General features: G+C 34.6%; 4 protein-coding genes across 7 annotated transcripts; 3 read left to right on the top strand and 1 right to left on the bottom strand.

The window, feature by feature from the left end:
- Window positions 1-956: 956 nt before the first annotated feature.
- Window positions 957-5,822, bottom strand: LOC134273621 (uncharacterized). 4 transcript variants are annotated; one of them, XM_062755808.1, is made up of 7 exons: window positions 5,776-5,822; window positions 5,128-5,229; window positions 4,834-4,947; window positions 4,560-4,735; window positions 3,212-3,404; window positions 2,152-2,286; window positions 957-2,002 (listed from the first exon to the last, which is right to left on the bottom strand). In XM_062755808.1, exons 5-7 carry the CDS (start codon window positions 3,345-3,347, stop codon window positions 1,650-1,652), a joined length of 624 nt encoding a protein of 207 aa, XP_062611792.1. In that variant the 5' UTR covers window positions 3,348-3,404; window positions 4,560-4,735; window positions 4,834-4,947; window positions 5,128-5,229; window positions 5,776-5,822; the 3' UTR covers window positions 957-1,649. The 4 variants fall into 4 exon arrangements, with proteins under 4 accessions (XP_062611792.1, XP_062611794.1, XP_062611795.1 ...); XM_062755810.1 differs by having other exon boundaries at window positions 4,560-4,732; XM_062755811.1 differs by having other exon boundaries at window positions 957-2,041; window positions 5,776-5,816.
- A 2,549-nt stretch (window positions 5,823-8,371) lies between these two features.
- LOC134273620 (uncharacterized) lies at window positions 8,372-11,962 on the top strand. Its single transcript, XM_062755807.1, has one exon. The coding sequence runs from the start codon at window positions 8,419-8,421 to the stop codon at window positions 11,890-11,892; it is 3,474 nt and encodes a 1,157-aa protein (XP_062611791.1). The 5' UTR covers window positions 8,372-8,418; the 3' UTR covers window positions 11,893-11,962.
- A 1,709-nt stretch (window positions 11,963-13,671) lies between these two features.
- On the top strand, window positions 13,672-15,847 carry LOC134273619 (uncharacterized). The gene is made up of 2 exons (XM_062755805.1): window positions 13,672-14,174; window positions 14,632-15,847. Exons 1-2 carry the CDS (start codon window positions 13,767-13,769, stop codon window positions 15,280-15,282), a joined length of 1,059 nt encoding a protein of 352 aa, XP_062611789.1. The 5' UTR covers window positions 13,672-13,766; the 3' UTR covers window positions 15,283-15,847.
- A 1,315-nt stretch (window positions 15,848-17,162) lies between these two features.
- LOC134273622 (centlein-like) lies at window positions 17,163-26,006 on the top strand (the record flags this gene model as incomplete). The annotated part of the gene is made up of 10 exons (XM_062755812.1): window positions 17,163-17,221; window positions 19,108-19,210; window positions 19,478-19,613; window positions 19,915-20,081; window positions 20,881-21,012; window positions 23,667-23,804; window positions 23,973-24,070; window positions 24,290-24,398; window positions 24,752-24,811; window positions 25,911-26,006. Coding segments are annotated over exons 1-10 (1,098 nt in total), but the record flags the coding sequence as incomplete, so codon positions are not given.
- Window positions 26,007-26,319: the final 313 nt, after the last annotated feature.

Raw genomic sequence — 26,319 nt, 5'->3', positions numbered from 1 at the left:
TAAAAGGTCTTCCTACAAAGAATACATATGTGAAATATGAAAGTTCTAGTATCTACTGTTCAAAAGTTATGGCCAAAGTAAAAGTTTGGAATTTTTGTGTAAAATTGGGTCAAACTCCAAAGTCAAGGTCAAAAGGTCAAATTTGGTAGTACCCAAAGAAAGGTCTTGTCTTAAGAGATATACATATGAAATATCAAAGTCATAGCTCCACTAAATCAAGTTATGGGCAAGGTTAAAGTTTTTGTGACGGACAGACACACTGACGGACAGATGCACAGACAAATGAGATTTAATGTCCCCTTGCTTTCGCAAAACCAATGAAATGAAATTTAATACAAGTTTTCATTTTCCAAATTATTGCTAAGTCAGAGTTTTTATGAATTTTAGCCTAGGATAGGACAAATGGAATAAATATTTATAACTTCGGGTTGTTTGCAGGGGTGACCGTAAAAGTTTTCGAAAAAAAACCCCAAAGTTTTAGGTTAGGGCAAGTCCATGGGTTGCATATAACAATGATGAAAGACGAATAGTTCCTCCTGCGCTCACCGCAACGGTCACACATATAAAACATATTATTTAAAAACGTCTTCCTTCAGAAAAGCCTTCCAAAAAATAATAAAAAGTAAAATTCCATTTCTGTCAGTTAAAACTTTGAGTTGTCCCTATAAGTATTCAATGCCATGCATGATCGATTTTGAGAAATCAACCAAGCTTAATATTTTCTTAAAGAGTATCATTCTAGCGATATATTGATCAAGTTTTAAAATTTTTTACAGTTTATTTCTAGAGTTGTTTGGATTTTAACATAGCCACCCCCAATCCAACAAAAACTTTCATGTTATGATCAAAATCAACTCATATATTTTTTTGTCTTCAATGAGCAGCAAAAATAAATAATCGAAAAACATTAAAGTTGTCTTTTATTAAAATAATAACAAATTTTTTTCTTTTACTACATTTATTATAAATTATCCAGGTTAAAACATTGCAACGTACTTTACAATCATTTTCAGATTGACTCGCACCAACCAAATAAAACTTGAATATTGATTATAACTATGACAGGACCTAGAAATCTAAAAACAATACATATCAAAAAGCAACGTTTAATAATTTTTACTGTTGACATTTTCACTGACACTGAATTTTTTTAAAATCGATAAATTTTCAAAATTTGTGTTTTCATAACTTTTTTTGTTTTTTAAGTTTTTCAATGTTCTGTTGGACAAAAACAACTTCTGGAAATAAATGAAAAGCATGGGGGGGGGGACAATTCTTATTGCTCAAAATCATTAAAATGTGCATTTTACTATGATTACCACAACAACTATAAACATTTGGAACATAACATACTTTCCAATAATTTGTAAGCATTCCTTTGTCTTATCAACACAGATTTAGGCACATATTATATATACACCCAATAAAAAACATTTATCTATCTATACAGCATACAATGTATACAAAGCACTAAATATGACAAACTACATGAATAAAAATTGTCAAATCTTCTTTCACTGTATCTACTTATAAGCTTGTAACGAAAATGTCTACAATTTATACAAATATACAATCTATGTACAAGAGTACAGTGATGTAAAAGAAATACATGCATCAAATATATTGACAGATAATGCATATACATCTCTTCACAGCACATAATTGAAGATTAATTCTTTACAAAATAATCTACCAATTTTGGTAAAACACTCAAGAATTCTCTTTACATTTGTTACTCGTGGTTGTCCCTCTGAGTTTGATGCAATGAACAAGTTTCTAAGTCCTTCTTCTCCATCCAACTCAAAGATCTTTTTTAGATGGGTGAGCTGTAAGCAAAAACCAGCAACATTTTCTGCAGTACACATTTTCATCACTCCATGGCTGATATGAGGATTCAGAGATGGTAGATTTCTTGCTTTTTCCTCCCTCGAAACAGAACTTGATATTGGCAATCTTTGTGTCACATAAACAGAAAAAGTAGCTCCAGAATGAAGTTCATAGGCTGCAATTTGTGTCATATGAGAGAATATTCATCCATGAACTAAATAATTATATACAATCCATATAATTGTTTTATTTTTTTTCTACAAGTACTAATTTAAAAAAGGTGTACATTTATTAATAATATACATATAAATATATATATCTTACTGAGGTCAGTAGTTTCCAAGTCAAAAGTTACAAAGGATGCAATGTCTCCTTCCCTAAAACTAATGGACTTAAAAATGCCCCTCGGTATGGCCTCTGGTAAACTTTCAATATCAGTATCAGCATCATGTCCAATACCTATTTACAATATTTGAATTAAAAGTATAGGAAATATATGTGTCTTGAAATCAGTCTTCACGAAAACTTTTTAAACTAGACCAGTGAACTTTAAAAATTTAATGGCCCACACAATATTTACTGGCCCCTAAATTAAAAAATAAAATAAATACATTTTCATAACTGTAAATTTATACATGTTTACGTACTTCGACTTTTCAATGCCGCTATTTTTCGTCATTTGTCGGGTTTTGGTAAGCTGTTCGTTGGAAATCCGCACATTTTGTGTACCAGTTAATAGTAACTAGCTAGTTCCGGTTGGTACGTAATACATCCAGGTTACAATAGACGAATTTCACATTCCTAAGAGTTATCTCCCGTTGTCAGCGTAATGCTCATTTTTCCCACTTTGTCCTATATAACTTACCTGCTACTATTTTGAATCTTCAAAACGTAATCTGAAAATTTCGATCAGCACCTGTATTGCCAGAATATGGAGCAATATGAAAAATGCAATGAAAATATTCATACAGATTCTAATTCCAAGATACTGACCCATAAAGTTGGTAAGGTTATATAGGGAAAACAGTGCCTTATGCCAGTTGACCCCATATTGACACTTCAAAGGGGAATAACTTTTGTAAATGTGAAAGTCGTCTATAATACCATTCAACAACGCGTGCTTGTTCTTTTTATATTATATCAATGAAATGTATGCAAGTAAGTCAGTTAAGATATATATTCAATGACTGTGTATGATTTTTGTATCAACAAGCCCATCGGACTTCTTGAATTTTGATTTTCACTGACCAACATCAAAATTCACTGGCCTCGGTCTTCAGACCAGCTAGTTTTCGTGAAGACTGTGAAATACTTAAAAACAGAGAATAATATAAAAAAATAATACTGTTAGTAAGGACTGTAGATTCAATAGCAGAGAACTTACCTGATTGGTACAAAATTCCCTCCAGAACTTCAGATGAACTCTGAACAATAGCGCGCTCTTGCTTAAGGATCATTCTCTGGCATTTTGTTGATTGTAGTTGTGACTTCTCTTGCATGGCTTTCCTCTTCTTTGTCATCTTTGTGGCATACTGTTCAGTGTGTGTACCAGGATATAGCCCAGCAGTCGTGTTCACCTATTGAATGTAATTTAGATAATGAAAAATACAAATAAACTTGTTTAATAGGGCTAAAATACTGCATTTAGCTGTTTTTATTTATTCTTTTAATAATGAAAGAATTAAAAGAAATGTTTAATAAGTAAATTACATAAATTTGTAAAAGTATAAAATGCTATTAAAAAAAAACCAACTTTAAACAAACCCAACACAAAAAAACTCGGGAAAAAAAAACTCGTAACAAACACTCTGTGAACAACTGAATGATCCTGTGAGATGTAACGTCGTCCTTCATTTATAAATGCTGCTGTTGCATGCACTCTGAAATCTAACGATTCCGAATAACCATAATGAAGAGATTTCTGTGTCCTAAGAGTCACTTCTCTATTCGCATGTTCACATTGCTGGCTGAACCAAGGTCTGCATATTGCTCTGCATTAGCAATAATAGGCTGGTATAAACTATCGAGTCTTGAACGAAGTATATAATCTTTCAAGGCAGCCTTGTATGGAAGGCTTCTGTGAACATAGGTTTCACTTGGAATACATTTGAAGCCACAAAATTTATCTTCACAAAGTTAATGGTCTCCAAACTGATGGGGAATAAGGGCTCTCAAATTTTGTCGTAACTTGTCCTTATCTCCATTATTTTTGGGAAATATATATATTTGAGACACTTCTAAATATGTAAAATAACAGTCTTGCTCAGTTTTATACCTTTTTCCGCATGCAGTGCATATAAACTCTTCCCAATGTTTTTCAGGACATGGTTCTTATCAAACTTCTTCAAAGAGATGTTGAGAAAATTTTTATTGCGAGCTATCAGAGTATTGTCACCATCCCCTTCTATACACTCTACAGGTGTCCCCTGGGCTGCAAGTTCTTTCACACCAATCAATCTGTCTGTGCTCTCCATGAGTTTGGTACTACCTACATGATTGCGTACACACCTATGTTTTCTGACAGGAAGTCCTGGTTCATTTCTCTGCCACCATTTACATACCCCACAAGTTCTATGATTTACAATAGACTTAACAACTTTCTTACCGTATTTAGATTTACTCATGAAAAATGTATGAGCTAATAAAATAATTAGAGAAAATATGTTACCACATATATTTAAGCAGTATTAATTTTAATTTCTGTTTCAGTTCATGTTAGTTGCTATACTTACAAGAAAGACTGTCAAAACTGTGTTTCTGTCATGCTGTATCCAGAGCAACAGTCATGCCTGATCTTGATTTACATGGAAAATATAATGCTCTTTTTGTGCCTTTTGATGATCTAGATGTCTTCTTTCTGGCTTCTTTCTTCTTCAGTTTGTAATGGTGTTTCATTGGTGGAGAACTGCTACAAAATAATTTCAAACAAATTACAAAACTTTAAAACAGTACATTCTTTGGCACTGTTTAACATAACACATAAGTTAAGAATAAAAGAATAATCACCCTTCATTTGGCAAATCTTCCCATTCATCATCACCAACATCAACTATATCACCTTTGTTTTGGTCTGCAGCATCATCACCAGTCACTTCATTGAAGGCAGTAGAAAATACTTGTCTGCAATTAAAATGTGAACAAGGTTAAGTTACAATAAATTGAATTCAAAGCTTTCAGTACTTAAAAAATTTTTGTACCTGATTCTTATTATGACGGAGATTTTTTTTAACAATTTACATGCTGAATCACTGATTATAAATATTTGATATTTGTCATGCGGCTTTACAAATTTCTATGAACCTGATTGACGGAGAAGCATCTGGGAGTGGACAAACACTAAGATCTTCAACTACTGGACCCATGGCTGCTAACGTTTGTTCCGACTCATCTTTCGCAATTTCTCTGTACAAAAAATCAAATTATACACAGAGGACAAAATAACATATCCATAAAATTGTGTCAGAAATATATTCATTTTTGTGATACATTATACATTTATTGAATGAGTTCGAGGGCAACATGCGTTTTGTCGGACCCAAGAACCAAACTGTCTGCCTGAGGCCGTTAGGCCGAAGGCAGACAGTTTGGTTTGAGGGTCTGACAAAACGCATTTTGCCAGAGAACTCTGTCAATAAATGTTTTGTTATACCTTTCATTTTATTATATATTTTTTGACACACATGTATTTTGTACTATACTCCGTAATGTAACATTAGATCTGTCACTTTTTAAAACCAAAGAATGAAAATGAGATTAAGCTCCACCCATTCTGTGACGTAAGCGGTCCAACATCTCTCCGAGCAGTCCAACATCTCACTCAGCGGTCCAACATCGATTTTTTTATGCCCGCTAAGCAAAACATTAAAAATATTAGACTTTTTTCTGTATAGATTTGTATAGGAACAATTTTTTAAAGGTATAACAATATACTACATAAAATATTCCTACTGCATTTCCATCTTGAATGCTTCTACTGCTGCATTATCTGTTTACTTCCGCTTCCGGCGAAGCAGCATCTTCAGAAAATTTTGCTGAGAGTAAAAATTAAATCATCAGGTATCTACGTTTGAAAACACAACATTTTTTATGTTGATCATGTTTTAAGTATAGTTTGATATCGGATGCTGGATAATTACGCTGCAAATTGAACATTGAACAGTCATGGCAACATCACGCATCCATAAACTTCCGTCAAAATTTGACGAATGTCTTACAGGAGACGACATCGATAATGTCGTGAATTCCGACGACAATACTGATGCAAAGATACATTTGCAATGTGACGGTAAGATAAATAACATTACCTTCAAAGTTGAAGTTGAAAATATCGATATTTGGAAACAAAGTATCATTCTGTTCTTTGGTGAAACGAAGGCGAACTTGATAAACAACAATCGTGTGGTCAAAGTCAAGTATGACGACAAAAACTTCGTGAAATTCAGCTTTTATAATACAGGGAGTGTCAATATACAAGGAGCGACATGCTCAAGTTTCCATGATACATATTTCTCAAAGTTGGATATGTTTGTAAAAGAACAGATTAACAAAGCCCTGAGCCACGACACAGCCAATACACAAGACATTTCTAAGACGGCGAGTGACACATACATTGACAGTGAACATGAACTAGCTACATTGAACAATTCAGAAACTGAATTAAAAGCAGCATTTGAAAGCGAAACAATCAATACAGACTTCTCGCAATCCACTCCAATCAAAAAATCAGGTCAGGCTCTTAAACGACAAATAACACCTAAAGAAAAAGTACAGCAGCATAGTAAAACTATAGAAATGAAATTTAACGAAGTCCACAACATGCTATCAGTAATTGATAACACTCTCAAATCATTTGCTGAAAAACTTTCTCAACTGAACTTGGTCAAAGGCCAAATCTCGCGAATACCAGAATTGTCCCAGTCACTTTTTGTGGACCATCTAAACACGCATAAGAAAAAGCTTCATGAACAATTAGACTCTATTGACTCCAAAGTCAAACACTGCAACTCTGCTATTGATTCATTACATGTGAAGACCAATGTCCTGGATAATCAATTGAAAGAAATTATAGGGTTACAAGAAGGGCATACAGTATCACTTGAAACTCTTCAGTCACAGATCACAAACCTTCAAGACCGCATTGAACAGCTTGAAGTGTCAAAAACATCTTGGCTTGCCCCTGACTATAATGCAAACCATCTCAGTGAACATTCTGTTCCCAGGGTAAACACAAGCCCAACACGACATGAACAAGAACCACAACCAATGCAGCCAACCAACTATGATAAACCTACAGACGATTCGACTGTAAATCCTTCCCCTGAGGGTAAAACACTGTCCAACACATCAGACAAAAAATTGCCTATAACTGGTGAGGCCATGAACAGCACTACAGACTGTGACATCCTCATCCTAAGTGATTCTATACTTAGAAAAATTCAACCCAAACGATTTACACCCGAAGGAAAGACTGTAATACGATTCATAAGAGGAGGAGCAAAATTGTGTTCAGATTTCGTCAAGAAGCACAGTCACAAATTCAACCCCAAATCAGTGTTGATTCACATAGGAACGAGGGATCTCGCTAACAGCAATGTGAAAGAAGAAGATTTTAAGCACCTTTTAGAATTGTGCACATCATCATGGAGGAATTCAAAAATATTTCTGCTTCCAATACTATACAGAAAAGATATTGAAAACAGTATGGTGGATCGGGCAAACTATGAAATTCATACTGCCACTTGTCTCTATCCCAGCGTGAAAATGGTGGACCCATTTGAACCCACAGATGATATGTTCCATGACAACATCCATTTAAACTTCAAAAAAGGCCTACCGGCCATTGTGAAGCACCTGAAAGTTGCTCTAAACATCACACGGGAGAGGGGGAATAACCAACACAAGCCCGCCCCAAATTTGGGAGAAAGAACCGCAAAATATAACAAATTCAACAGACGAATGAACGCGTCCACACGTGGCCCCACATCTCCCAGCCAACCGAACATTATGCCATGGTTTTACCCACCAATGAATCCCTGGAACCCACCTTGGTCAATCCCTCAATTCCATCGTTGACATATCATATGTCCTCTGCGCCTGTAAAATTATCTTTAATACTTACATTATTAGGGAAACTGTTTATTTTATATCAGAATACTGTTATATTATTAACTTTCATTGATCATGTTGTCTAAGATATCATACTGCTTAAGAAATGATGTTTCAATTAATACTTTTATATTTGTAATTTTTAGTATGCTTTTAGATATGTTTTTCAACTTTGATATCAAACTGATCTATGTGCACTAGAATTTGCTTCAATCTACAGTTACTAATGTAGTTAATACTACCATTTATCCATTTTATTGTTTAGTGTAATTCATAAACCACATAATTGTATACTTTACTGATGTATTACTTAATAAGTATAATGTGGTTACTATTATACGAATATTTCTTAAATTCGTAATCTTAGAAGACATGCTTCTTTGTCGATAAAATCATCTTTTTTTTTATATATATATATATATATAAATATATGTACTATAATTTCAAAATGAGTAATCCAGTATCCTTTATCTCTAATATTACACCATGAAAAAATATTCCAAACATGTTGCAAATAATTCAAATTTTTTGAAGTTGGGTATGTGGAACATAGAGGGCCTTTCAAGTGAAAAAATCCAAGACCCCCTATTTCAAGAGCAGTTGTCACAATTTCACATAGCTAGCCTAGTTGAAACCTGGTTAGGTGAAACAAATCAAGGCAGTGCATTTCCCAATCACATTTTAGTTCACTCAAGCTCTAGAAAAAAACATAAAAAGGCAAGACGATATTCCGGTGGAATACATATTTATGCAAAACCTACAATTATAAGTGGTATTATACCAATTAACAATAGTCATCCAGATATTTTATGGATCAAACTTGATCAAAGTTTCTTTAGATTACAAAGAGATATTTATCTTGCAGTAGTTTATATATCTCCCCAATATTCTAATGGCAATGTGAATGACATTGAACAAATATATTCAGTTTTACTAAGTGACATAGTAAAATATAGTAGAAACGGTGACGTAATAGTTCAAGGTGACTTCAATGCCTACACCAATACCCAACCTGATTTTGTTATATTTGATTCTGAACGTATTAATTCAGATGATGTTCTTTATCAACCAGATAAAATTTTGTCAAGAAATAATCTTGACCACAAGCACATTAACAATAGTGGCAAAAATCTTCTGAACCTTTGTAAAGAATCGGGTTTACGAATCTTAAACGGTAGAACAACAGGTGATCTAACAGGTCGACCCACCTGTATAACCTATAATGGTTGCAGTCTAGTTGATTATTGTCTTGTATCAAAAGACTTTCTAAATTCAATTGGTTATTTTGAAGTACTAGATTTTACTTCCCTATCAAACCATTGTCCAATTAGTTGTGCAATATTCGACAGCTTCTGTTCAGAACCAAACTCAAATAACTCAAATAATTTAAAACCAGTTCCTGGAAAGTTTTTGTGGAATAATGATGCAATAGAATCCTACACTAAAAATATTCACAGCAATCTATTCCAAATTAAATTTTCAGAATTTTTGAGGGATGAATTTTCTGATAGTGATTCCATTTCAAAAGCCTTCAGCTCAATACTTGTTGAATGTGCAAAAATATCGACTAAACTTATTAAGAGAGGACCTAGGCATAAAACTCGTAAAAATAAGAAAAAACCGTGGTTCTCACAGTCATGTTCTGATCTGAGAATTACAGTAAAAAATTATGAAAAACTTGTAAACAAGAACCCTTTTAATGGAGAATATAGGAAAATGTTCTATACATACAAGGCAAAATACAGAAGATTATGTAAATTTGAGGAGCAAAATTACAGAAACACAATATGTAATGACATTAACAACAATATTAATAAAAATCCAAAGTCATTCTGGAAATTACTCAATAAATTAGATAATAAAATCAATACTGGACAAATTTCATCTCATGATGTTCACCCTGAGGAATTTTATCAGTTTTTTAAAAAACTTAACAAAGCTGACAACAATCACAATAATTTTCATAAAAGTATAATAGATAAATTTCATGTCTTGAAAGAAAAACTACATCATAACCATTTCCTTGAACCAGAAATTACTGTCGCTGAAATAAGGAATGCCCTTAAATCCCTGAAAAATGGAAAGAGTTCTTCTATAGATATGATATCAAATGAAATGTTAAAAAATGGGGGATCTGTAATGCTGAAACCTCTTGAAAAATTATTTAACTTTATACTTAATTCTGGTATATTCCCAAAAAGTTGGAATGAGAGCTACTTAGTTTTACTGTATAAGTCGGGTAATAGGCTCGATCCTAATAACTACCGAGGTATATCAATTACTTCAAATCTAGGAAAACTTTTCAACAGAATAATACATACTAGGCTACTTGAATTTGTAAACTCTGCATCACTGATAAGTGAAAACCAAATTGGTTTCAAGGAAAATTGTAGAACATCAGACCATTTATTCTCAATAAAAACAATAATTGACCACTACAAAAACAAAAAGGTTTATGCTGCTTTTATTGATCTTAGAAAAGCATTTGACACTGTATGGAGATTAGGTTTATTTTATAAACTTCTTGAATGTAATATTTCCCAAAAAATGTTCAATATTTTATTTTCAATGTATAGTAATACAATGAGTAGAATCAAATTTTCTGATGGATTAAGTGATGTATTCAATTCTGAGTGTGGTGTCAAACAAGGGGATGTCTTAAGCCCCACACTTTTTAATGTTTTTATTGATGGTATTGTCCATGACTTACAAAATGGAAATTGTGATCCTGTACAAGTAAACAATATGCATGTAAATTGTCTGTTATATGCTGATGATATTGTAATCTTCTCAGAAAGCAAAAGCGGTTTACAAACCAGTCTTGATATTCTCAGTAACTATTGCTCAAATTGGAAACTCCAAGTTAATGTAGATAAATCTAAAGTTATGATATTTAATTCAAATGGCAAGCCTCAAGGAAATGAATTTAGTTTTAATGGTAATGCAATACAAATTGTACCAAGATACTGTTATTTAGGTATTATGATGAAATGTAATAGGAAGTTTAATTTAGCAACAGCTGTGCTTATTGAAAAGGCCAGAAAAGCATGTTTTAAAATGAAAAGAATTATTGGATTTGATAACCCATGTAAACTTTTAGAAAAACTCTTTGATGCTATTGTACTTCCAGTTCTTCTCTATTGTAGTGAAATATGGGGAGTGGATCTCTCATCCAAAGATATTTCAAATGTTGAAAATTTTCACTTAAAATTCATTAAAGACATCCTTGGAGTGCACTGCAAAACATCCAATGCTGGTTGTTTAGCAGAACTTAAAAGACTACCACTTTGGTCCAAAATTTCCCTCTCAAGTATCAAATATTGGAATCACCTGAAAACTTCTGATTCTTTGGCCTTTAAACTTTACCAATCCACAATTAACTGTAATTCTTGGACTAAGAAATTATTTTCTATTCTTGATAATCTTGGATTCTCTAACATTATAAAATATACAGGTTCCATCCAACACCTTTTACCAAACATTAAACAAAGAATCATAGATCAGTGCACTCAAGAGCAAACATCAAAAATCTTTGGTTCAGAAAAACTTGATCTCTTCAAGAAAGTATACTCAGGAAAAAGAAGTCCTTATGTTGATTTACTCAAAAAAAGATCTGAGAGATCCTCTCTTAGTAAAATTAGACTAAGCGCACATAAACTTGCAATAGAAAGTGGTAGATATATTTCCACATCAAGAAATGAAAGATATTGTAATGTTTGTAATACTGGTGTGATTGAGGATGAAATACATTTTCTTTTTCACTGTAATTCTTACTCTAAGCTAAGAAACGCATTCTTTAGTAATATTTATAACATAACAAAGAAAAATATTAATCTTAGCAATGAGAAATATATGCTACAATTATGTATAAACAGTAATATACAAAAAGTCTTGAAAGTTACTGTTAAATATATCAGAGACTGTTTTGATCTTAGAAGTCAATTACTTGACAATTCTTGAAAAAATATGTAAACATTATTTAATGTTGTTCAGTGGGCCTTTGCCAATTATTGTAATTGTGTTTGTGCCAATAAAGTATTTGTATTTGTATTTGTATTTGTATTTGTCAATTTTCTGGCCACCTCTTCCATCACTTCACCAGCACGCCTTTCCATACTTTTCAGATGTTTGGAACTTATTGTTGGTATATTTAATGTTGACAAGATATTGTTGAGTTTATCCAAGCCCTCTTTGATGTCTATCATAGCTGTGAAAGTCATGTACATGTTTTAGAAACCACATATACAAAATTAGTATGCATAACTGGGCAACATACACGCAAGTGTGTGTGTGTTTTTTTTTTTAAATTTTATCATATTATTACAAACGTGTAAAAATTCAATGAGATCCATTACCTTTACCTAGCTTTGTATTCACAAAAACGAGGCATTCCATTTTTTGTCATCCTGTATGTTTTCCGGTATGGTACAGTACGTTGTTTACGTGTCGACAATCAACATTTGAACACATTACATACAGGTATCCGCTTAAACCTTTCTTTAGTTCTCCTACCATCGTGTCATATTTCAACGGGACAGGACTAAGTAAACATTTTTTACAGTATAACGATGCAGACAGAAGACAGTCTAATTCAATGATCCGCCGACCTTTCTTCCTGCTGTCCTTGCTCGCGTTTCCAAGGATTTTTGGTGGAGACTAACCTCCCGTATTATATACACCTCCAATAGAATAATTATGGTCAATTATCACTCTTGACGTTTTCTTTTTGTTAAAAGTGACCGTGATTTCATAAATCCGCCTCGGCCATCTTGGTCTTGCATGGAGGCCGCCATTTTTTTTTTCCTTACCATTATTATACGGGCATTTTAGAGGGGAAAGGGGGGGGGTCCCGAAATCCGAAATAACACGAAATTTTACAAAAATTGCCGATGTCATTACGGGTGAAAGACCTTAAACAGCTTTTAAATATATATCTGTCGGTAGACTTCATGGAAAATTACAACGCCTACAGCACCCTCTTTTAGTAAAATGAAGTGTGTTATATTGGTCTAGATCTATATTTTCCTCTACTCAATCTCGTAAAATTTGATCAAGGCATTTTACGACTACACAAATGCACATTGTTACAAAATCGAACTATTTATTTCTATTTCTTTAACGCAATGGTTTGATTAATTGATATAGGTGTAAAATAAAAAAAAAAAAAACATTATATAATCCGACATTTTTAAGTCCGACTTAACATATTTGGAATTGGCGAGGAGTGCGTCGATTTACCCAAAAGAATCCAAAAGGAAATCAAAAGAATTCAAATTAATCGATATATTATGATACATTGAAAATTAAACATTTGAATTTCATTATGAATATTATATTACATGTTTACCTAAAATTTGGCAAGAATTGCAACTTTTCATAAAGAAATAACTAAACATGCGACTTTTACAACACACCAAACACGAAATCTGGTTAGATGTGCTTTAATTTCTTTTAGCTGAAATTAATAAAGTATTATTGTCTCCATCTATTGAATAAATTGAAACATAAATTTACTAAATAATATTTGATAAATGAAGAAATAAGTTTTATTTTATGACATTTTCTAGGTAAATGTTATCGGGGATGGGTGGGGTGGAGGTCGGTGGGGGACCTCCCACCCCAACCCCAAACACAAATTTTTCCCTAGAAAAAATTAGTTTTAATAAAATATGTAATTATTTATTATTCATCCATTAATTCTCTTTATTTTAAGGCCTTTTGGGTCTTTTTGAATTCTTTTGGGTCCTTTTGGGTAAATCGACGCATCAATTGGCGAGTAGATAGCGTCCCTTTTTTCCCGCCACAATATTCAGCGAACGAAATCAACTCTCAAGATGTCAGCACCGAAAAAGTTAAAGCTAGAAGAGGATAAAACAACTGTATCGGGTTTCGTGCAAAACGTTTCTCCTATTCGCACAAGTAGGACGAATTCTCGGTACTTCAATGCAGTTGTTCAAACCAAAAGGAATGAGTTCAACAGAATCGCCTGTTTCGATGTTTCAAAACATTCCGTTCTTACGGATGCTAGTCGAGCACAAACTCCCCTTAAATTGTCGGATGTACAACTTGTTCCCAGCAGGATTGACGCCTCAAAATCTGAAGTTTTGTTAAACTACAAAACCAAGATAGAAGTTTGTAGAACTCTTGACTTTAACTACAAAAAATCTCCAGAGGAGGATGACAATACGGGGGAAAAAGTCAAAACCCTTGCAGAGGTCCAAGCCACCCCGGAATTCAATAAGGTATTCATTGGAAAAAACGATATTCTATTATGAATTCGAAGTTATAAGGCCTCTTGTGCACCCCCAGTTACCATTGGTCTGTATAAAAAAAAAAAAAAAAAAATAGTTCTTAATTTTGCTTTGGTATTATCAAGACTTTCTTTAAAAAAATAAAAAAAATTAAATGTTTAGTTGCTATTAAGAATATTAAATTAAAAAGCCCACTTTTGCCCTCTTATTCAAAATCAGAAAATGCAGAGCATAGTAGTTTTTTATGTCTAAAATTTAGAGTAGAGAGTGGTACCAAATTTTTAAGTATGAAATTGAAAACCCTCGAAACACACACACTGTTTACAAGTCAAAATATTTGGTAGACAAACTTTTTATACCAAGTTGTAATACAAAACTTGCGTCATTCTCAGAAATGTAAAAAGATTTTTTCTTTAGAATTTTATGTCATCTGTGTTTGTCTCCTTAGGTTGCTGTAGAGGTCAGAGTCTTATCAGTGTCTCAAGAAAACGTACAAGTAGTGAGGGAATTGCCCATAAGACGCCAAGAAATTACAGTTGCTGATTCTACCGCTGCAATGAAGCTCACCATTTGGGAAGATTTGGTATCCAAACTAGAAGTTGACAAAAGCTACAAGATCCTTCACTTATCCACAAGACTCTTCCAAAATGCAAAATCAATGACCTCTACAAAACAGACGACCATTTCACAGATTCCTGACATCATCAACTGTGCGCCAGCGATAGACTCTGATGAAATCACAAGGGAAGGCAAAATCACCCAAGCAGGACTTGCACTTAGTTACCTGTGCGACAATTGTAAATCAAAGGTTGATTTCAGTAATGAAAAGTTTGTCAGATGCCAGTCTTGCAAACTAAAAATGACCAAAGAGTCTTTGCACAGGTCCATCAGCGGAACCTTGTGTTTCTCGTCTGGATATGAAAAATACAAACTCACTATTTTTTCTTCAGTCTTGTTAACATTAGCAACGACAAACAATCTAGATTCAGATGACAATGAGGTACTTGAAGAATATTTGCTGTCAAATTCGTTCAAAATCTCTTTCTCACAAGACAACAAAACTGTGTTAGACATCAAACTTTTGGTTCCAAACACATGAATCAAAATGCTGATTTTGTTTTGCACAGTTTAGCTAGAACTTTTGCATTTTCATATGATTCATGTTCCTTTTTAACATTACTTTGTTGTCAATATTTGTCCAACATCTTCATACATGCTCTAAAATTTGATCCAGATGATATTCGAACAGGACAACAGAACTTTATTTTGCATACTATTGCTTTAACTGCATTTTAGTATTATTCATGTCAAATTATGACATAACTCTGTTGTTCCCTATATATCCAACAACTTCATATTTGCTGTCAAATTCACTCAATTTATCATTTATGCAGGATAGCAAAACTTGGACATCAAACTATTGATATAGAATCTGTAACTCAAATTGCTTCATTTGTTTTCATTATACTACTAGAACTGTACATTTTCGTATTATTCATGTGAAATTGTTTTTATATTTCTTTTTTTTTTCCTTATCTGTAATTACAGGCAATTATTTTTATGTTTCATAACTCATAATTAAGTGTTCATTTTTTTTGTTCCTTATTACACATCACATCTGTTCTTTTGTTTTTTATTTGTCAGGTAACATTTTTGTTCTTTTGTTTTTTATTTGTCAGGTAACATTTTTGTTCTTTTATTTTTTATTTGTCAGGTAACATTTCCTATTTCATATTTATTTACATTTCTACTGTATATGTAAAATATACCTTTTAACATTCGAATTTTTTGTTGTTGTTAGTTTTTTTTTATCTTTATTTAGACTAGAAAAATTGTTTTTATGCAATGTGCATATTTTTGTTTTTTTTTTTCTCATTAAATAAATGGTTATTTCCTATTGACTGTTTTATTTTTCTTTTGAATACATCTATATATGATTCATAGATTTCAATAAGATATTATATTTTTCAAGGGAGCATAGTACACTTATAACTTAAAGTTATTGTTCATTTTCTAATTTTTACTTCCTCAATTTTTCAATTAATCTAAAAAAAAAAAAGTAGACTAATTCCTTGATAATTCACTTCTTTATTGTAAATTAAAGAAATCTTTTATACAACACAAGGTTGTCCCAAAAAATTGAAGTAGAAAGAGGAAATGAAATGGTAGAAGTGGGTCTGGAGGTCTTGCTTATAGCTACATTGTGTTTGAAATGGAAAAATAGTCATGTAATTAAGGCAATATAGGTGGGGGAGTTGCCCATCTGCTGGAGTTTAGACAACCCTGCAACAGAAAGTTGGGGGGAAGAGGGTAATTCCTCCCCGATACTATCTGTCCTTATTCAAAATTCTGACTAAACTGTCTCTTTTTACTCTTCTAAGTGAGCATTTCTGATCACATTTTTATCCGTCGTCCATCTGTCTCTAAAATTTTCACATTTTCAACTTCTCAAGAACCAATTGATCAAATTTAACCAAACTTAATACAAAGCCTCCTTGGGTGTGGGGGAGTTTAAATTGTGAAGATGAAGGGCCTGGTCTCCTTCCAAAGGGAGATAATCAAGAAAAACAAAAATAGGGTGGGATAATTAAAAATTCTTCTCAAGAACCACTGGGCCGGGAAAGCTGAAACGTATGTGGAAGCATTCTTGGGTAGTGTATATATTAAATTGTTAAAATAATGACACCCAGGGGTAGGGCAGGGCAACGATAGGGAATGCAAGTTTTACATACAAATATATAGAACATATCTTTAAAAATCTTCTCAAGAACCACTGGGCCAGGAAAGCTAAACTTATGTGAAAGCATCCTTGGGTAGTGTAGATATTAAAATCATGACACCCGGGGTTAGAACGGGCCTAAATAGGGAATACCAACTTTACATAAAAATGTATAGAACATATCTTAACAAATCTTATGAGGAAGCATCTTTGGTTAGTGTAGATTCTAAAGTATTAAAATCATGTGAGGGGAGGGGGTTATGATAGGTATAGCAAGAGGGGAAATCTGCTTAAGAAATGCATCACCCAAGTTAATCAGGTGAGCGATGTGGCCCATGGGCCTCTTGTTTTAAGTTTATAATATAGCGGTCCTTGTGAAAAATATACAAATGTTATGTTCAAGTGAATCAGGGTAAAGGTGCCTCAAATTAAAAAAAAACGGTGAATGTGCAGAAATAATTGTGACCGATTTTAATTGTGATTTACTTTAAAAAATAAGAAGTTAAAAGACAGTTTCAATTTTAGGTATAAGTTCAAAGAAAGTTTCAATTTAACGCATGGTTTATAAACCATTCATTAGACAATCCTTTGACATCATTTCCCTCTCTTTTACGTTTTTACTCCATATATAGCTAATACAGGCAAAAAAATTATTTGTATAAACAATTGCAGCTTAGTGCTTTAAACATTTTTAATAAAATATTCAAAAAAGTAAACTTTAAAAAAAATCCGCTTGCATGGAAGTAGCGAACATGAATTCAATTCATGCATTCATATTTTTTTTTTTTTATAAACGGAATAAACATTTTTAAAAACAAGTTTACATACTTGGCGTATCTGCATTTATTTCTCATTTTTCGGTGATACAGCAAATATATGGTGTTTTGATCCTATCGTAACAGTTGTGGCGTAAAAAATTACGCGTGTGTGTGATGGTGAGTGAATGATGAATTTTGATGACTGATAAGAAAATTATTTTCTTTTTTATATCGGGATCGAAGTGCTTTTTTTTGCGAGGGAATGCCCCGTTTTGAGCGAGGTGTCCTTCTGGGACTCTCTCTCTCTCTCTCACGATGTTTAAGCGTTACAAGTGCTTTATATATATATTATAATTGAGTTAGATTATTTTATTTCAAAAGAATAATTCCTATGGATTTAAACAAGTATTACTTTTCCTACTGAATATATTATAAACCGTTCCTAGATTTTTTCTAGAGCCACATCCCCCTTTACGATATTACTAGATCTGTTCTAAAATAGTATGAAAATAGTAATAACATATGAAATCCGTTAGAAATAGTCACATATTAGTCGCCTGGAAGAAAAAAAAATAATTTCCCAAGTTTATAATTTTCAAAACGATTGAGGTTGTTTAAATAACGTTATTTTAAGAATTTTTGGAAATTGAATTTGACGCAGTTGACGTCATTACGTTTTCAGTGAGTAACGTCAAAGTTGTTTTGAAGCGCCTTATACTAAAATGCTTATAAAATACTGAAAAAGTGAGATATTTTCAATATTTATGTATATTTACATTCAGAAAGAGTCCGGCTATCAAAATTTCCCAAAAAGTCAATTTATGAAAATTTGACCTTAAGGGCCCTTTTCTCGTGACGGCAGTCATATCATTTAATTTCTAATAAGCTAACCTGATCTAGGTGTTCAAGTTAGATTTTCTGATTAAAATTTATTCACAAGAATACTTTATCTGTTTGCTTACTCTTATGATAAGTGGCTAACAGTTTGTCTTTTCTCAAGAAAAGTGGCTAACAGTTTGTCTTTTCTCAAGAAAAGTGGCTAACAGTTTGTCTTTTCTCAAGAAAAGTGGCTAACAGTTTGTCTTTTCTAAAGAAAAGTGGCTAACGGTTTGTCTTTTCTCAAATAAAGTTGTGAACAGTTTGTCTTTTATCAGGAAGCGGGTTATGTAAATTTTTTCTGCAATAGCTGTGACGTTAAGAAAGAGATTTTATTTTCTATATTTATAGCTGTATAAATAATCATTTAAAGTAGGATTTAAAAAAGATTAATTATTGTTTCATTGATATGTACGTCATAGTACGTTTCATTGATGAAACAGCCACTGATCAAGAAATCTGAACAGGTGATATGCCTAGTGTTGTTCATGAACTGATAAACGGCAATGAATTTCTTTAGAAATAAAGGAGAAAATATTCAGTGGATGTAAATATTCTGATTCTTTTGCAGTGATGAAGAAACAGAGAGTGATTCTTTGGGTCAGACCATTGTGGATATTTCGCAATCACAGACCACGCCTCCTAGTGATGAGAGCATGGACCACAGGCAAACAGTAAGACAACTGTCTAATATAAATGTATAGCTCTGGATTTCTTACTTTGGATCATGAAGAACAGTCTCAAACCAACATTAAATAATAATTTTTTGTTTATTTGGGGTAAATAGACGAACATTTGACGTAAATTATGTGATTATACTATTTTCTACATGACATGGAGAAAGTAAATTGATATATTTTTATTATTTTTCTATGTTCAGCACTGTATTAAACAGATTAACTTTTTAACCCTCTTTCTGTTTGTATAATTATGCCTTTCAGATTAAAAGAAGCCTTAGACCTATGAGTTTTAAGATGTCCTCTTTAAGAAACAGACGAGGTGGAATAAGAAACCTACATCATCGTAACCGAGGTATTTCACGTCCATATACTGCCAGAGTAACTGACAATAAAAGAGGTATGCTTTCTTCTGGAGCCATATTTTTATTCAATTATTTTTCAAATTTTTGAAGAAAAAGAAAAAGACTGTAAAGTGAAAGGTCACCGATCCAAGGGTTGCACAGACTCGCTGTTTAACTTACCTGAAATAGAGGGATCTAGCACATCACTAGAAAAGCTAGCTCACCAGCGAGGCAGTATAAGTTCCCTACTGTCCCCTACAAGACCATATGTCTTATGTAAATGCCACATTGAATTAAAATGTTAGACAAAATTCTTGTTCTTGACTGTATTATTATTACATCTTTCTGATGTTGTAGTAACACTCAAAGAAGTAGGTACATCACTAAAAGCACCAGTCCAGGAATTCTCTCCATCCCCAAGGATCCAAGAGCAGCGAGCTTATGAACAGAGGGTTCAAGCCAGCAACCAGCTCGCCCGACAAGCTAAACAGCTCAAACAGCGTGTAGGCTACCTCACACAGCAAGTAAGTGGAAGTTTTTCTGTTAAATAGAGGATTTATAAGTAATCTCTGTCTTTTAGATAGTAAGATTGCACAAATTTCTTCTATTATATTTATAAAAACACTGCTATTTGTATTAATAATGTTCTACTTCTTGGCATGTATGGGTCACTTACGGATGTAGATGCACAATGCCAATCTTATTACAGCATAAATTATATATTTCAACTTTCAGGTGTTGGTTTCTTTTGATATACAAGTTCTCATATCCTTCATACATATCTTCTCAGATATTTTTTTCTTGGATAACTAAATATCCCTCACTTGCTAGGTTGGGTCTCTAACGTTTTCAGTAAGTATTGTTTGAGGCCAAATTTTACAAGGGTATAGTGTAACCTGGATTCTGACTATATAATACTTAACAGATATGGTCTTCCATAGTTATACGATTTGTGGAATTTTTAAAACAAATGGATTCTTTTTGGTGTTGGTATATTAAATAATGTAGATAGTCACAACAAAACTACTAAACTTATGTATTTCCCGTGTTCTTAATTTTTCACAGAACAGAATCTGTTAAATTCAGCTTTACATTTATATAAACCCTATACATGTATCTTTTCCCCCATTTGGTGGAATGTGTAAGATTTCTTGCTCATCTCTGTGTGCATGTCTTTTTAAAAACCATAAAATGTTCATTCATTACACAGTGTAATTACACAGTGATATTAGGCTTTCATGTTGAACATTTTCCATAACAAATTTGAATGAGAAGAGATTCTGCTGACAAAAAAAATATTGTAAAGAATTGTTTGATTTGCAGATCACTACTCTACGAGAATCTCGCGGAGCTGCTGTGAAGGCTTTGGAGCAACAGAAGGAAGTGAATCAACAGCAGCAGGCAGACTTAAATCTGGCCAATCAGAGACTGAGGATGGCTAAACAGAACATCCAAGTAAGTTGGACCAATCAGAGACTGAGAATGGCTAAACAGAACATCCAGGTAAATCTGACCAATCAGAGGCTGAGAATGGCTAAACAGAACATCCAGGTAAGTCGGACCAATCAGAGACTGAGAATGGCTTAACAGAACATCCAGGTAAGTCGGACCAATCAGAGGCTGAGAATGGCTAAACAGAACATCCAGGTAAATCTGACCAATCAGAGGCTGAGAATGGCTAATCAGAACATCCAAGTAAGTCGGACCAATCAGAGACTGAGAATGGCTTAACAGAACATCCAGGTAAGTCTGACCAATCAGAGACTGAGAATGGCTAAACAGAACATCCAGGTAAGTTGGACCAATCAGAGACTGAGAATGGCTAAACAGAACATCCAGGTAAATCGGACCAATCAGAGACTGAGAATGGCTTAACAGAACATCCAGGTAAGTCGGATCAATCAGAGACTGAGAATGGCTAAACAGAACATCAGGTAAGTCGGACCAATCAGAGGCTGAGAATGGCTAAACAGAACATCCAGGTAAATCTGACCAATCAGAGGCTGAGAATGGCTAATCAGAACATCCAGGTAAATCTGACCAATCAGAGGCTGAGAATGGCTAAACAGAACATCCAGGTAAGTCGGACCAATCAGAGGCTGAGAATGGCTAAACAGAACATCCAGGTAAATCTGACCAATCAGAGGCTGAGAATGGCTAAACAGAACATCCAGGTAAATCTGACCAATCAGAGTCTTAGAATGGCTAAACAGAACATCCAGGTAAGTCGGACCAATCAGAGGCTGAGAATGGCTAAACAGAACATCCACGTAAATCTGACCCATCAGAGGCTTAGAATGGCTAAACAGAACATCCAGGTAAATCTGACCAATCAGAGGCTGAGAATGGCTAAACAGAACATCCAGGTAAGTCGGACCAATCAGAGACTGAGAATGGCTAAACAGAACATCCAGGTAAGTCGGACCAATCAGAGACTGAGAATGGCTAAACAGAACATCCAGGTAAGTCGGACCAATCAGAGGCTGAGAATGGCTAAACAGAACATCCAGGTAAGTCGGATCAATCAGAGACTGAGAATTGCTAAACAGAACATCCAGGTGAATCTGGCCAATCAGAGACTGAGGATGGCTAAACAGAACATCCAGGTAAGTCGGACCAATCAGAGACTGAGAATGGCTAAACAGAACATCCAGGTAAGTCGGACCAATCAGAGGCTGAGAATGGCTAAACAGAACATCCAGGTAAGTCGGATCAATCAGAGACTGAGGATGGCTAAACAGAACATCCAGGTGAATCTGGCCAATCAGAGACTGAGGATGGCTAAACAGAACATCCAGGTAAGTCGAACCAATCAGAGACTGAGAATGGCTAAACAGAACATCCAGGTAAGTCGGACCAATTAGAGACTGAGAATGGCTTAACAGAACATCCAGGTAAGTCGGACCAATCAGAGGCTTAGAATGGCTAAACAGAACATCCAGGTAAGTCGGACCAATCAGAGGCTTAGAATGGCTAAACAGAACATCCAGGTAAGTCGGACCAATCAGAGGCTTAGAATGGCTAAACAGAACATCCAGGTAAGTCGGACCAATCAGAGGCTGAGAATGGCCAAACAGAACATCCAGGTAAGTCGGACCAATCAGAGGCTGAGAATGGCTAAACAGAACATCCAGGTAAATCTGACCAATCAGAGACTGAGGATGGCTAAACAGAACATCCAGGTAAGTCTGACCAATCAGAGGCTTAGAATGGCTAAACAGAACATCCAGGTAAGTCGGACCAATCAGAGACTGAGAATGGCTAAACAGAACATCCAGGTAAGTCGGACCAATCAGAGACCGAGGATGGCTAAACAGAACATCCAGGTAAATCTGACCAATCAGAGACTGAAAATGGCTAAACAGAACATCCAGGTAAGTCGGACCAATCAGAGACTGAGAATGGCTTAACAGAACATCCAGGTAAGTCGGACCAATCAGAGACTGTGAATGGCTTAACAGAACATCCAGGTAAGTCGGACCAATCAGAGACTGAGAATGACTAAACAGAACATCCAGGTAAGTCTGACCAATCAGAGGCTGAGAATGGCTAAACAGAACATCCAGGTAAGTCGGACCAATCAGAGACTGAGAATGGCTTAACAGAACATCCAGGTAAGTCGGACCAATCAGAGACTGAGAATGACTAAACAGAACATCCAGGTAAGTCTGACCAATCAGAGGCTGAGAATGGCTAAACAGAACATCCAGGTAAGTCGGACCAATCAGAGACTGAGAATGGCTTAACAGAACATCCAGGTAAGTCGGACCAATCAGAGACTGAGGATGGCTAAACAGAACATCCAGGTAAATCTGTCCAATCAGAGACTGTGAATGGCTTAACAGAACATCCACGTATGTCTGGCCAATCAGAGGCTGGGAATGGCTAAACAGAACATCTAGGTAAATCTGACCAATCAGAGACTGAGAATGGCTTAACAGAACATCCAGGTAAGTCGGATCAATCAGAGACTGAGAATGGCCAAACAGAACATTGACATTCCAAAGTAACTAGAAAGATAGTAATCAAATATCTTAGATTACAATGTACAATACACAAGAATATATGGGCGTTCTGACACCATCCTACATTAATTTTGTTACTTACAGAAACTGACAACAGACATGGACAAGGTTTTACAAGAGAAGGCAGCCTTAGAAGCTCAGCTGGTGGAGGAGAATCGCCACACAACAGCCACAGACAAACATACAGAACAGGACTGGAAGATCCTCGAGTCCAGACTCAAAGTAGGTCAACTCTGTTATAAAGGGTCATTTTACACCAAGGTCCGTAATCTATAAGTTATTTGCCAACATTACGGGATAGTTATTGAATATTTAACTACACTACATTTGTTTGTTTGAATACTTTATTTACTAGTTGTATGGAGTAAGAAATGCTGTTTGATTTTATAGGCCTCTTCCAATGAGTTGTGTAGACAGTCCAATCAGGCGAGGCAGCTTAAACAAGAAAACGAACAACAACAGGAACAAATCAGGACTCTGCAGGAAAAGTACCATCATCATTTTAAAAAATTTCCTTCCTAAAACTTTTTTTTCTCATTTGTTAATCAAAGAGAAAAATATTTCATACTGCGGTTAAAGAGGCTCTATAATACATGACCCTGGATCATTCCTTCCTCCTATATTTATCCACTAAGTTAATGATTGTTTTATGTACACATAGCAGTGATTATCTGAGAATTGACATAATGGCCACATTTTTTACTCAGAATAAGCCGAGTGGAGAGAGACAATAATCAGAAGAGGACACTGCTGGAGGACCAGAGAGTCAAGTTAAAGCTGGCACAGACAAATGCCAAGTCCGAACAAAACGCTAATGTGAGAGTCTGAAGTGTACTTATACTGCAAGACAGGGAAATTGTGCCCCTTTTTATTTGCCCCTTTTCACCATCGTTTTCAATGGGCAATCTATGAAAAGTGTGAATTCAACAAAGAAGAGTTATCTCTCTTGTAGAACAACTGTTTTAAAATGGGGCAAAATTATTTGCTAATGTGATTTTAAGAAAAGAACATGTGGCAACATAACTGTACAAGAAGCATCTGTCTTGAAGGTCTTTTAACTCTGCTAAGTCTTTTAAAGTAACTATCCAAGTCTTTAGCACATGTTTAAGCAATAATTTGTAAATCAAAATGGGTTTGATAATTATACAATGTTGATTTTCATTTTACAGGAAGAAATGGAGACAAGAATTAAACTGATTCAAGACACTAGTGATCGACTCAAGATACAAGTAAGATTCTATGCAATTATACTGCTAAGGGTCATAATGTTGTACATGTCTGTCTCTAAAGAATTGACATTAGTTATGCAATTATACTGCTAAGGGTCATAATGCTGTACATGTCTGTCTCTAAAGAATTGACATTAGAACTTTATACCCCCCGCAAACGAAGTTTGGGGGGGTATATAGGAATCACCTTGTCCGTCTGTCCATCTGTCTGTCTAGCTGTCCGTCTGTCTGTCTGTCTGTGCAATCGTGTCCGTCCATATCTTTCTTACAGAGGGACATTAGAATCTACTACTCCACACAAAGATTGCCCATGACCTAAGGTCATTTGGGGAAGTTCAAGGTCACTGGAAGAAAAAATTCATAATTACTGTCCGGTCCATATCTTTCTTATGAATAAACTTGGTAGGTTTTCATTTCACACAAAGATTTCCCATGACCCAGGGGTGTATCCTGATCTTGACCCAAGGACATTTGGGGAAGTTCAAGGTCACTGGAAGAAAAAATTCATAATTCGTGTTCAGTCCATATCTTTCTTATGGATAAACTTGGTAGTTGTCATTTCACACAAAGATTGCCCATGACCTAAAGTAGTGTCATGACCTTGACCCAAGGTCATTTGGGGAAGTTCAAGGTCACTGGAAGAAGAATTTCATAATTCGTGTCCGGTCCATATCTTTCTTATGGATAAACTTGGTAGGTTCTCATTTCGCACAAAGATTGCCCATGACCCAAGGGTGTGTCATGACCTTGACCCAAGGTCATTTGGGGAAGTTCAAGGTCACTGGAAGAAAAATTCATAATTCGTGTCCAGTCCATATCTTTCCTATAGATAAACTTGGTAGGTTGTCATTTCACACAAAGATTGCCCATGACCCAAGGGTGTGTCATGACCTTGACCCAAGGTCATTTGGGAAAGTTCAAGGTCACTGGAAGAAAAATTTCATAATTCGTGTCCGGTTCATATCTTTCTTATGGAAAAACTTACTTCTGATAAACCCAGCGGGGGGTATTTTGTCCCATTTGGACAGTTCTAGTTGAAAATTGATATTAATATTTGAGAGTTGACAATTTTCATAAATTTTTTATACCCGTGCTTCAGGTGGAGTCCTACAAGAAGAGGCTGTCAGCAGTCACCAGAGAAAAGAGGGAGTATGAGGAAAGATTTCTGAAAGTGAATGCAGAACTGGAGAAAAAGGTCTGTCTCACAAATGAATTTTGTTAAATGATGTACAGTCAATTCTCGAATTATCGCCATTCGATTCATCGCCATTTTCGCAATACCGCCATGATTTCCCAAGAACGTTTTTCCTGCTATATAAAATTCTCTTTATAACGCCAAATTCGCATACCGCCATCCGCCACCCTGTTTTCACAACAAACGTCCATTTTTAAGTGTCAATTATCTCGATAAACCGCCACAGGTGCGCGTGGTCAGTGAAGCGCGGCTAATTGGTTGACACTATCCCTGTTGTAAAGCATGCAAAGGCAGACAAGGTACATGCAATTAA

The sequence above is a fragment of the Saccostrea cucullata genome, unplaced genomic scaffold, assembly GCF_032062105.1.
Source record: "Saccostrea cucullata isolate Sc308-1 unplaced genomic scaffold, CSIRO_AGI_Scuc_v1 ctg8193, whole genome shotgun sequence".
Lineage (NCBI taxonomy): Eukaryota > Metazoa > Mollusca > Bivalvia > Ostreida > Ostreidae > Saccostrea > Saccostrea cuccullata.
This window is presented reverse-complemented; position numbering and strand designations above follow the sequence as displayed.

Excerpts from the sequence above, each read along its gene's own strand:
- LOC134273621 (XM_062755808.1), bottom strand. The coding sequence starts at position 3,347 with ATGACAAAGAAGAGGAAAGCCATGCAAGAGAAGTCACAACTACAATCA. Across the intron at positions 2,287-3,211 it reads GGGAATTTTGTACCAATCAG|GTATTGGACATGATGCTGAT; the intron begins GTAAGTTCTCTG and ends TATTGTAAATAG. Across the intron at positions 2,003-2,151 it reads CTTGGAAACTACTGACCTCA|CCTATGAACTTCATTCTGGA; the intron begins GTAAGATATATA and ends CACAAATTGCAG.
- LOC134273620 (XM_062755807.1), top strand. The coding sequence starts at position 8,419 with ATGAAAAAATATTCCAAACATGTTGCAAATAATTCAAATTTTTTGAAG.
- LOC134273619 (XM_062755805.1), top strand. The coding sequence starts at position 13,767 with ATGTCAGCACCGAAAAAGTTAAAGCTAGAAGAGGATAAAACAACTGTA. Across the intron at positions 14,175-14,631 it reads CCACCCCGGAATTCAATAAG|GTTGCTGTAGAGGTCAGAGT; the intron begins GTATTCATTGGA and ends TTGTCTCCTTAG.